Below are 12,628 nucleotides of genomic sequence, written 5' to 3' on the forward strand. Positions count from 1 at the left end.
ACAGTAACCATTCTTATTGGCAATCGACAAATAAATTTTGCTTGAGAACATGACATTTATTTTCAGTAATTTTGATATTCAGATAAAATTATTGTTGTTTATATCATGTTAACCCTTAAATGCATGATTTTTTGTATAACTTTTTAATAAATTGAAATAGATGTGTCATGTTGTATAGATTGAGGGAATAATATTTTGGATAGCTGCATATTGAGCCACGGACCATCAAATATATGATGCATATATACATCATTATGCATTTAAGGGTTAAATTAATGTTATATTTTATGGCTAAAACAGATAAATAAAAAAGAGATGCTTGCTATGAAAATTTTATTTTCTCTTGTCAATTTTTTCTATAATAACAGGTATAAGTTTTGCCAAGTCATCTGCTGTTTGCATGTAGTTGTTATCTATCCACACATCTTTGAGTTTGGAGATTATTGCACCATACATCTTTCCTGGTGGTACACCATTATCTTTGAGGATTTTGCCGCTCATTGGGAATCGAGGTATCTCCCATCTGTTAAACTCTTCTAGTAGTTTTTCGTCACCTCTGTATTTCAGTACTTCACGAACATAATCCACAGCATCTTTTTGTTTTATTTTTGTGTTTAGAACTAATTTTTCATATGGCCTGAAAACAAATAAAACATAGTTCAAATTAAAAATAGATTTATAGTTCATTTGATTTGTTAAACTTTAAAAACGTAAGTAGTCATTATAATATCATTATCTACTTACAATAAAGGCCTGGTACCCTCTTTATTCTCTCTGTGCTCTACAATATAATACAACATCTCTCTGTCATATCCCGAGAACTTGAGCCTTCTCTGTAAAACTGTAACTTCATCCATATCCCGCAGCAATGCTGCTAGGTAACTCATTGGATGCAGGCCCAGGTGCCTCCCTCTTATCAGTAATCTGTCTAGCTCCTCAATGTTAGGATCAATGGGCAATCCTAAAAAAATATACTCAATATATAACACAACAGAGAAAATATTGTGCCTAATTAATGTTTTTTGTTTATTCTTAAATTCTTATAATAATGAAAATTATATTTACCAATATGTTTTCCTAATCCTACATCCAATATTGTCTTTAAAAGAGCTCCTGAAAATGAGCCCTGCAGGATCTTCTTTAGCTCCATCCAGATTCTTTCTCCTGATATATTTTGCAATCCCTCTGCATTGTTTCTGATAACTTCAAGAGTTTCTCTGTCATGATTGTCTGGCCTTTCAGCTATTCTGCCATAGAAGCGGAAGTACCTCATGATTCTGAGATAATCTTCCTTTATCCTAACATCAGCATTTCCCACAAAAGCTACTCTTCTCTGCTTCAAATCATCATACCCATAAAAGTAATCATATACATTGCCTTCGAAACCTGAAAGTGAAAATATGATTATTGTACAGTTTTGTTAGAGAATGAAACAACACATTTCAATAAGAGATACATACCCAAGAACATGGAATTGATTGTCAAATCTCTCCTATTTGCATCAAGCTTCCAATCTGTTGTAAACTCAACCTCTGCATGTCGCCCATCAGTCACAAGATCTACTCTTAGTGTGGTTACTTCAAAGTTCTCTTTGTCATTGATTCTTGGAGTGATGGTGCCATGCTTTTCGCCACTGATGTTTATCATCCTTATGTTTTCAGCTGTGAACATGTCTTTCATTTGCTGGGGTGTCGCTGGTGTAGCAAAATCAAGATCTTTGGGTTGCAAACCCATTAGCAGATCTCTAAAACAAACAAATATTATGCAATTCAGCCTATATGTATATTGTATGCTGTCATACTTAAATCAGTGAAATAATCCTTGCTGATATTATAATCGCGAAAGTAACTGTCTGTCTATTACCGCTTCGCGATTAAACCGTTGAACCGATTAAGATTGGATATAGTTTGTCCCAGGGAAGGACAGTTTTTAAGGCTATAATCATTATTCTATGCTCATGAAATCACAGGCAGGAGTTAATATTAAAGAAATAGCAAAATTACGTACCTGACTGCGCCACCAGCAATCCTTATTTCATACTGATATTTATCAAATAATTTCTTCAAATCTATAACCTCCTGCGTGAAAATATTATGAAATTCAGGCGTATCCAACTTCACCACGACAGGGTTATCTCTGCATTTCAACTCCATATCTACTTTCGAACGAAGTCTTCGCCGTTCCGGAATAGTATTACTACTGAAAACCTTAAAATATGGAAAACTTGAGTATCAATATTAAGGGAATACTCAATTCTATAAATGAAAATAAAATGATGAAAGAAATGTCAATACCCTGACTTTCAGAAAACGACACAATTTTAAACAGAATAAAGGTTTTGTAATCATTACTAGCTTTTTAGTTACAAAACATAATTAATCTTACTAACGAGAAACAATATTAAATAAATTATTTTTTGACATCCATGAATTCCATTGATGTCAGTTGTCAGTTTGACTTGACGTGCAGTAGAAGTAAATACATTTAAGCCACATGTAAAAACGCCTGCACGGATGACTTAATCGTATTGCCATTAATAGTCTGGCAAAAAAGAGTAGAAATTAAAAAGTGGCAACACTGTAGTCTCGTCCCTTTCAAATTAATCCAAGAAAAACGGGACGACAGTACAGTGTTGCCACTTTTTAAATTCTACTCTTTTTTGCCAGACTGTAGGTGTATTTGTCTCTTTCTAGCAAGCAGAAAATGCGAGAAGGACGAACGATCGGTTAATTATTGCCAATACTAGTTTTTGTGTGCGATTTCTACTGCATGCACATTTAGTTAAAATTTGTATAACTACTCAAGATATCCTCGATTTTTGGCTTTTCTACTAGTAGAAAGATACCTAGATAGATTGGACGATCTCTACCAAATCTCTACGGGCTCAACGTATCCGTCACATTGGCAGAATAAAGGGGATATTATGGGTTATTACATCGGATAGAGTCGCCGGACACGGACACTTTCTGATGAGAGGGACAGAAAAAGGTATATTATTTCCGTTGCTGCTGCAAGATAGCAGTGTCCGACGACTGGACAGATTTAATGACCCATGAGACGGCTGTATGTGGCTAACCCGGCTTGACCCTATTTACAATAGAATCTACATCGAAATGTAGCCTAGGATTTTGGTCCCTAGAGACCACGATAAATGAGTATGAGTAATAAGGCCTCAGCGATATCTCTTTCTCGCTCTTACTTATCGGTGCGTCAAACACGCAACGCTTTTTAAGCTCTCGTGCGAATGGGGCCTCATTCACACGAGCCGAGCGCTTTTTCAACGCGCTTTAAAAAAGCGTTTCAATGACACAAATGGAAACATGTGTATGCATTCACACGATGGCGGTAGTGCTTTTTATCAAGCGTTGTTGGATTGTCAACTTTAAGCCTTGGTCTTTAAATCGAATTTAGCATGCGGGCAGATTCATGCGCTTTTTTAATGCGCTTTAAGATTCATAGAATGAATGGGTATGGAAGGTAGAGGTAAGGAAATGAATCTTCATGTATCAAAAAGTGACCGTAAAAAACAGTAAATAGGCGGCGCCACCATACACTGAAGTACCTAGACCATACACCTAGTATTTTATATAGATGTGCACCCATGCGACTGTGAGGGACAGAACATACGCAATGCGACAAAATTAAAAATACGTTTTAACATTCCTGACAACATACCAGAAACAACCTACGTAATTTGGTCGGGTTATTTGCTGCCCCTCCCCCATTTCATCTCTACATTATTATACCTCTATGGTTCATGTCATAGAGTCTCCTATATATTAAATTAGAACGAAAGATTGGGAACTATTATTTAAAGCTGAAAGCGGTCACTTTTGCAACAATTCTGCCATAAGAGATTGGCGTCCTTTCTACACCATCCATAAGAATGGGGTTGGCAACTGTCAAAGGTTTGCAGAGATGGCGCCATCATAGCTTGCCCCTTTTTCTATGAGATTTGGCTTAAAGGGCTGGCATCCAGGACATTAAAAAAAAAAACAAAAAATTGACACAATGAGGGCTAACGCGTATGAATTCGCCGCTAGTGTAGACGGTGGTCTTCTTCTTCTTCTTCTTTTAAAATTATGGCTTCAGCCCAGTGGGACTATTTCACCAGTGTCAAGGTATTAAGAGGTTTACAAACGACAAAAATTGTACGGTTGTACAAGACAGTGTACGGTGATTTGTTAGCTCTTGTAAATCGATAGCTAGACTTTACAAGAAGCACGTGGACTACCGGCCGTTGACTCCAAGATGGTGGTTAAACGCGCTTCAAAATTAATTCTCCATTCACTGCACACTACCACATTAGTTTACTGTATAATAAGCTATCGATATTACACTTTAAACAATATTAATAAGCAAAAAACAAAGTAATTAATCACGATGCTAACTATCAAGATGGCGCTCGAACCGGAAGTCAAGACGGTGGTCTTTTCCATAGTTCGAAATGTCAAATGTCACTTCAATGACTGACAGTGACAGCTTTAGTTTTTTGGACCACCATCAACAGAGGCGCCAACTGGTGAGCAAAAAAACGATAGTCCTCATTCTAGGGATTGACAGGGCAAGCTATGCTGGCGTCATCTGCTAAACACTTCGACCGGCCGACCCCATTGACGTTTAAAATAACACTTGCACTGCGTGTGCTATCAAAATCGCTGCACTTATCTTGGTTTAACTCTAACTACTTTAAGTAAGGTACTTTCTCGCCGACTGTACATTTTTTCTAAAGCCCCCTTCACTCGTGCGCAGTTTCGCGCACGAGTGTGGAGGAGGCTTAAAATAATTTCGTAAACGTCAATTGATACAAGTTAAGAAACTAATGTAGAATAGGAAATTTTAACGTAAAAACAATAGATCCAATGACTACCCTTGCTGACCCTTACTAAAAAACCCACCCACTAAGGAAACGCTACGCTCCGTATCCAGTTTTTATTGGTTATAATATTGTTTAATTACAGTTCGGTGGCTTAACATAATTAAAATCTACTGTCATTTGCCGCCCATCAGACTATTCATCCCGCTTGAGCCTTGTTGCAGTTGCCTCATCATGTTGTGTAGTCCCGACATCCCACCCATTTGCTGTAGGATCCTTGGGTCCATCATCTTAGCCATTTGTTGGTTGAGTTTAGCCATCTGAGTTTGGTTAACGTTCTTTGCCATATCACCGCCTTTGAATAAGCCCTTAATGCCTCCCATTTTCTTTACGACAGCAGCGAATTTGGTGTATTGAGCAATAAGGTCTTTCACGTCTCTTTCTGTGACACCCGCGCCTTGGGCGACCCGGGTGATACGAGTGGGCTGTTTCGAGAAGAGCTTAGCACCGTCACGATGGTCGAGCTCGCCCTCGTTCATTGAGTCCATAATGGTCATGAGTCGTTTAAGTTTAGCCATTGACTCCTGTTCGCTGCCTTTAGACATAAGGTCTTGTGAGAAGCCTGGGATCATGCCCTGTTCAAAAGAAAACAATACATAGTAAACTATACAATTCTTAGTGACAATACAAAATAGCAAAGAGTTATTCCATGTAGAAGAGATGTAAAGTATATGAAAAAAGAACTGCGTCAAAATGGTCCAAAAACCAACAGAGTTCAGAATTAGGTCTATCAATAGGTATTTTTATGTACTTTATTTCGTTCTATGGGCACTAAGCGGAATTCCATTGCAGAACTGAGATATTGGTAAAATGAAGTACATAGATACACCCGTATCTAATGAGCTAACTCTCATTTCTGTTGGTTTTTGGACCAGGCTCCATACAAAGTTACCCATGGTCCTTTGTTTCTCGAATTTAACAGCTTAAATAGATGTCGCTGTACGGTTTCATTACATTATGCCGTAAATCTGAGCCTCAAAAGTTAATGGTTGATAATTCAGAAGGGCTACCGCGAACCACTTCCGTTCCCTCGTTCGCACGGTGGTCTGGTTCGTCTATCTTTCGAACATGCAAGGTTGATAGAGAGGAAGATAACGAAATTTCTATTTTCGATGTTCGCGGTAGGCCCTCTGTTACCACAAAACATATGGCTGACACGATTCTTCATAGACCTCTTCTACAGACTATAATTCTTTGATTTGTGAAATAATCTAAAGCGAAATTTAGACTCGCAAGAACTTGCATGCAATTATCATTACATTGCTGTACCTGATCAGACTTTTGAATGCAGTTTACTTTAGTAGTCGGCAATGTAACATTAATTGCATGCAAGTTCTTGCCAAACCTTGCTAAGCCTCGCTTAAGGCTGCACAAAAAAAAGACACACCCATTTCCACTTCACAAATAACAATTAACAGTAAAATAAAATACATACCATAATCTGTGAGAAGGGTCCCATTTTCATGATATTCTGGAACTGTTCGTACATAGCGCGCAGCGTGAACTGGCCATGCTTCAGCTTCTCAAGCAGCTCGTCATTGTCGTCTAGCTTGAGTTCGTTGACCTTGTCGAGCAGGCCCTCGATGTCGCCCATGCCGAGCAGTTTGTTGATGAACGGTTTCGTTTTAAATGACTCTAGGTCGTCAATGTGTTCGCCTGTGCCTATGAAGATGATGGGACTCTGTGTTGCCGCTACACTGTAAAATTAAGAAAAGATTGTCTTGTTTATTGTGATAAATATCTGAAGATATTGAAGATTTAACTAATCAATGAGGCAAGTCAAAATAAATACAGCTTTGTATGTAAGTTTTGGCGATCAAACGGTTAAAGAATAAACAATGCACCGCGTTTTACTTATTATGTCCCCGTGAGCACTATTATATCATCTGTGCCCTGAGGTCTTCAGACATGCTTCTTGCGACTCTGAGGTAAGTTATCTTGGTAATGCCACAGGGCGGACACGCCATACATCAAAAATCATTTGAGTTTCTATGTGTGAACGGCACGTCTGTACACGCGTCATGCGTCATTGTGTAAGTTGCTTAAAAACCGGACTGAGCGTTTGCCAAATGCTTGTCAATCTGCTGTTGCGGGGTGAGGTAATTCGGGGCGGAACAGTGCGTGGCCGTTCTGTATGATAATACTATTACTTATTCTGTGGTAATGCTTAAATTTTGGTAGCCTACATAAAAAAATTAACTTACGCTGAAAGTGCACCTCCACCCTTAGCATGGCCGTCCAATTTGGTGATGATGACTGAACCAATGTCAACCTTCTCCTTGAAGGCTCTGGCCTGCGCTTCGCAAGCTTGACCTATTGTGGCGTCCATCACGAAGATAATGTTGTCAGGTTTCTGTTGACAAATAGAAAATCTTTAAAATTATAGTCATTTTCCATAGTAGATGAGAAAAATTTAAATTCAGAAATAATTGTTCCACATTTTGCTTTGTCTCATGCTTTTTGCTGCTGATCATGTATTGAACAGCCATGTAACAATTGCTACAGCTACATTATTTAATCAAATAAAAAGTTTGCCACAAAATAACAACAGAAGTGTAACCAGCTCTGCTAATATCAATATAAGGGTCATTTGTTAATTTTGTCTCTGATTTGTAGTAAAGTTAAACTAACATTTATTATCAATAGGCTTAGTATGAGTGTGCAACAACAGTATCTAGCCCGCGAGATAGACTGCACATTTTTTTCTAACTGTATAAGTTATGAAGCTATTGGTAGGCTATATGTCGCTGGTCGCTGCACATTTGTAGAGGCAGAGGACTACTGGGATATAAACAGAGTGGAGACTGGTCTATTTAAGCTATCACAAGCTATTATATTTAGGGCCACTTGCACCATTCCACTAACCCGGGGTTGACCATTACAATTTGACACTGGGTTAACGTTTTAAGCAATTAACCCCGGGTTAGTGGTATGGTGCAAGTGGCGCTTAGTAATATTATTTTTGAGTATAATTACATTGAGACACCCATTCGGTTCTTTTCTGGATGTTTTTTCTGTATCTTAATGAATGTTTTTATTAATTATACAGCATTTTAACTCTTGAAGACCCTATACATCTCTAAGGGCTCTTACAGACGAGTGACAGTACGCGACACACTGTCGGCGACGGTCGCTGGCGACCGCCTGCGACAACTATCGGCGACGGTCGCCAATGGTCGCCGATTGCAGTCGCGGCGTATGTGTTATTATAGTTTTTTTTTTTGTTTTTCGACATTTAGAGACTTACATCTCTAAGTAATTGTAATAACTTTAGTTTGAATTTGCAGTTTTATAATTGTTGAAGTGTTTTTTTGGCTTGTATGTAAATTCCATGCAGGGATGTTGCGGATGCCGATTTTTTGACATCCGCGAATGCGGATTTTTAATGGCTCACATCCGCGGATGCGGATGTCGAGATTGGGCACATAAAAAACTTCAAATATTACACTTTAGTATTTTATATTTAAAAAAAAAACCAAACATTTGATATTTTAACAAGAATATAGGTGCCCCACAATCGCATTACTATACTAGTCCAAATAAAACAAACTTTTCACTTCTTGTCGCTGTCCGTCATAGGTTAAAGTGCTCGATTGACGAATCACAAAATAAAACGAGATTCCTATTGGTTAATGACGAAATTACCTAGCACTTACGCCGCCGCTAAGACGTTCCTGTACCTACCTGTTCCACATCCGCATCCGCATTAAGCTTCGCATCGATTTTATGCGGATGCGGATGTTGAAAATAATGCGGAAGATGCGAATATTCGCAACATCCCTGATTCCATGTTGACGTGTTAAAGTGCCCTAGTGGCCTATTTGCTGAATAAAAGTTGAAGTTTGAAGAGACTAAAATAAAACAAAATACATACAATGGCATTGGCAACTGCCAACATCTCTTCAAAGAGTGATTCCTCTTGCTTATGCCGCCCACTGGTGTCCACAATGATCATCTCAAAGCCCTCCTTCTTAAACATCTCCACGCCAGTTGTGGCTATCACCACAGGATCCACTTCAGTGTAACTGTAAGGAGAACGGAAGGTATTAGTTTAACTCTTTTCACACCATTAAGGCAGTTTTTTTTTTTTTTTAAGAATCGGGATGTATTATAAATTCAATTTACGCGATATAATCAGTTTTCATAGTTTTATATCATAAGCCATAATGAACTATATTCATAAATCATACCTAAATAAGGTTGATTTTTAATTTAAACTGTTGTGAGACATACTAACATTAAATCATTTTACGGTTTAGACTCACTTGTTTTAGTCACTCGCGCGACATGTTTCGGAGAGCCTAGGTCTCCTTTCTTAAGCACTAATAGTGCGAGCAGCGTCCACGACGACCGTGTATTGCGTACTGCCGCTGCCGCGCGCCGCGTCAACCGGTTGGGGGAGGTCTTGCGCTATCGTTGTAGGCGGGCACAGTGGTGTGTTTGGGTTTGGGTCACCTAACACTTGTAGCGCCACACAGCACGAACTCACTATGTCCACTACACTGTCACAACACTCACCGGCATTCTGCTGAGGAATCACAGGCTTCCATGCTGGCGGCACAGCCCAGCCGCTATCCCGATTGAAATTAGGGCGCCGCCCAATCTCGATCGCTTCACGTATTTTACGTGGTATGTAGCATTTTTCTCGTACCAGTAATAATAATAATAATAAGCCCCCAGGGCAGCTTGTGGCGAGCTGAATGGGAAGTGACGTCCCTTGGGTCCCATACCCCCGAGAGTCGGTCAGGCCCCTCCCTCCGGCTTGCCTTCATTGGCCGGCTGGAGTGAACACTGAGCAGAGGCCGCAGGACTCTCACCTCTGGCTTGCCTTTACCGGCCGTCCAGAGTGGGGTGTCAGAGCTATATGCTCGCAGGGTGGAAGTGAAATATGCATAAGACGCGAGTTGGCACAGTGGCTGTGATTGTTTACAGCCACTGGGTAGAAAGCGGTGCACACCTCTCCACACCCTGAGCCACTCACGTGATGTTGTCCCCTTGTCGCTCCGTGCGAGCGGCCGTTTTCGGGGACCCATATTGTGAGTTGGCGAGTCACCACCTGTCCATTTTTTTTTTCGTGTTTTTAAACATAGATTGGGGCAGGTGCCATAGTATTTCCATAGACCCGGTAACCAGTACACTAACATCTCAACACAATAGCCTAGTTTATTTTGTTTCTTATCATTGCAATAGTCCTGCACTAACCGGGGCTTGTCCTTGGGTGCACTACTATAGTGCATACAGGGATAATCGTCGGTTGGTGTCACATCACCTTTTAGAGTAAATTGTCTTTTTACAAGGGGCCTCTGCGTGTTGGCTTCGGCCCACGCACGCCTTCCAAATGTCCGGGACCCCATGGTCCCGAGATTATGTAAAGGACGAACATAATAATAATAATAAGCCCGCAGGGCAGCTTGTGGCGAGCTGTTGGGGAGTAACGACCCCACGGACCCGAGAGTCGGTCAGGGTCTCCGTCTCCGGCGTGTCTTTGTCGGTGGAGTGGACCCCAAGGGGACACGCAGGACTCTCAGCTCTGGCTTGCCATCATTGGCTGTCCAGAGAGGAGTCGCTAGAGCTATATGCTCCAGGGGTGGAAGTGAAAGATGCATAAGACGCGAGTTGGCACAGTGGCTGGTAACAGCCACTGGGTAGAAAGCGGCGCACACCTCTCGACACCCCTGAGCCGCTCACACCGGTGTTGCTTCTGGTCGTCTTTACGACGGCAGTTTCAGGGGCCCATCTAGTCAGCAGCGAGTCACCGCCTGCCTCGATAACGTGTACAGACATTGTTATGGCAGGTGTCCGGACCTCTCAGCAATAGAACAATCTTTTGACCAGCCAAACTTCAACACCATAACCGGCACTCTTTTCCACTGTGTTTGTAATAGCCCCTACGCCTGTTGGAACTGATTTACGGATATCTATTTGTACCCGTGAATGGGTTCTAGCAGGTGTATTACATAACAGAAAACTTCTCCAAAGGGCCTCTACGTGTTGGATCTGTATCCCCACGCACGCCTATCAAATGACCGGGATGTGTATACCCGTGAGTTTATATGAGATACAAATAATAATAATAAAAGACGTTTATTCAAGAAGTTGTAACATAGGTACATAATAAAAGTACACGATAATGCTTACAAACTAATTGAAAGGGAACCGCCTTGTCAAATCGAAGATAGTGCGACGCGCCTGCATCTAGGGCGTGCTCTGCCACTGCGGAGATGCTGCATTCCATCTTCTTTACACTACGTATGTTCGTGCTGTGTGGCGCTACAAGTGTTAGGTGACCCAAACCCAAACACACCACTGTGCCCGCCTACAACGATAGCGCAAGACCTCCCCCAACCTGTTTTCTCGGCGCGCGCGCAGCGAGCGACACGGCGCGCGGCAGCGGCAATACGCAATACACGGTCGTCGTGAACGCTGCTCGCACTATTAGTGCTTGAGAAAGGAGACCTAGGCTCTCCGAAACATGTCGCGCGAGTGACTAAAACAAGTGAGTCTCAACCGTAAAATGATTTAAGGTTGATTTTTGTTTAATATGACTAGACAAACTATGCTAACTGTGCTAAGTGAACTATGATTTAGACGTACCAGCATCAGCTGCCTGTCTAAAATGAAATAATAATAATATTTTTTTTGTCTTTAGTAAGTTTTGGTTGTCACCTAACGAAAGGTTCTATGACTCTTCTCTTTCTGCACATACTCTAGCTTGAATGCCTTATGATTATGACAGACATAACAATTGAAAACATACCTTCCATAAAAGGGTATTCTGGCCTTAGTACAATTCTGTTTGACTTGATCATAAGCACCAGCTCTGAATGTGTCAGCGCACACTAAACTAGACTTCCAGTTCTTCCGTAAGTAGTGGTATGCCAGCTTTGTGCAGGTTGTTGTCTTGCCAGAACCCTGGAGACCTACAAACATGATGATGTTTGGTTTTCCTTTCACTGGCTGATATGGTTTCACCCCTGGGTCAACAAGCTGGAAAAGAAAAACAACCATATCTATGAATGTAAATATTTAGAGATTTGTTTAAAGTTTATGTACATAAACTATAATTATTGCATATAATCCACAATACTTACAGTTAAACACTTTTCTATTTACAAATATCAATAGGCAAGTATGAGCAGTTCTTACCTTAACAAGTTCTTTGAACACAGCTGACTGGATCATCCGCCGCTTGTTGAGACCTCCAGCCATCTCGTCGAAGTCGATAACAGCGCGCACATTCTCGCGGAGGTTCTTCACTAGACGGATATTAACATCTGCTTCCAACAGGGCAGCGCAAATTTCTTTTAGCATAGAATTTAGAACCTGCCAGATAAATTAAAATTTAGAAGCTACTCATAATATTAGATACCATCGTAGTATATAGATCTAAATTACCTCTTCATTAATAATGGTAGCCCGACTAAGGGACTGTAAAGCAGTCGTGATTTTCCGACCTAAATCTGCTAAAACCATCTTGAATGTTTATTGCTTCCTCACTGTGTAAAGATTCCTTGTAAACAATATGTTTCAATATGATCAATTAAGAAATATGTGACATCTTATCCTAATTTATTTATCAAAACTCTAATATGAACACTTTACAGTTACACTTTCTATTTCAATAATTTTCCACAACACCAATGAAATGAAATTGAAGTGACAAGAGTAGAACACGACGAGACGACACGTCAAAACTCAACTGCGTTTAATTCTTGCATTGGTTGATTGTTTTTTTTTTTTCTTTTTATAGCA

The 12,628-nt window shown here is 40.4% G+C and overlaps 2 protein-coding genes across 2 annotated transcripts in view; both read right to left on the reverse strand.

Moving 5' to 3' along the window:
• Nucleotides 1-316: 316 nt before the first annotated feature.
• LOC134748306 (CCA tRNA nucleotidyltransferase 1, mitochondrial) overlaps nucleotides 317-12,628 on the reverse strand; it is a 240,801-nt gene continuing 228,489 nt past the window's right edge. The window contains exons 2-7 of the mRNA XM_063683059.1: nucleotides 2,295-2,380; nucleotides 2,008-2,207; nucleotides 1,461-1,744; nucleotides 1,066-1,386; nucleotides 745-961; nucleotides 317-637 (exon numbers count right to left, since the gene is read on the reverse strand). Of these exons, the coding sequence (XP_063539129.1) occupies nucleotides 334-637; nucleotides 745-961; nucleotides 1,066-1,386; nucleotides 1,461-1,744; nucleotides 2,008-2,207; nucleotides 2,295-2,348 (1,380 nt within the window). The 5' untranslated portion in view covers nucleotides 2,349-2,380 and the 3' untranslated portion in view covers nucleotides 317-333. The remainder of the gene's footprint in view (nucleotides 638-744; nucleotides 962-1,065; nucleotides 1,387-1,460; nucleotides 1,745-2,007; nucleotides 2,208-2,294; nucleotides 2,381-12,628) is intronic.
• On the reverse strand, nucleotides 4,919-12,553 carry LOC134748298 (signal recognition particle subunit SRP54). Its single transcript, XM_063683046.1, has 7 exons — nucleotides 12,272-12,553; nucleotides 12,023-12,199; nucleotides 11,634-11,863; nucleotides 8,751-8,901; nucleotides 7,081-7,229; nucleotides 6,312-6,573; nucleotides 4,919-5,451 (listed from the first exon to the last, which is right to left on the reverse strand). Exons 1-7 carry the CDS (start codon nucleotides 12,347-12,349, stop codon nucleotides 4,993-4,995), a joined length of 1,506 nt encoding a protein of 501 aa, XP_063539116.1. The 5' UTR covers nucleotides 12,350-12,553; the 3' UTR covers nucleotides 4,919-4,992.

The sequence above is a fragment of the Cydia strobilella genome, chromosome 16 (assembly GCF_947568885.1).
Source record: "Cydia strobilella chromosome 16, ilCydStro3.1, whole genome shotgun sequence".
NCBI classification, from domain to species: domain Eukaryota; kingdom Metazoa; phylum Arthropoda; class Insecta; order Lepidoptera; family Tortricidae; genus Cydia; species Cydia strobilella.

What these genes read in the sequence shown, in the direction of transcription:
- LOC134748298 (XM_063683046.1), bottom strand. Translation starts at nt 12,349, where the DNA reads ATGGTTTTAGCAGATTTAGGTCGGAAAATCACGACTGCTTTACAGTCC. An exon ending in GGTGGAGGTGCACTTTCAGC is followed by an intron (nt 6,574 to 7,080) that starts GTAAGTTAATTT and finishes TTAATTTTACAG; the next exon opens with TGTAGCGGCAACACAGAGTC. An exon ending in GACCCTTCTCACAGATTATG is followed by an intron (nt 5,452 to 6,311) that starts GTATGTATTTTA and finishes TCTTTTGAACAG; the next exon opens with GGCATGATCCCAGGCTTCTC.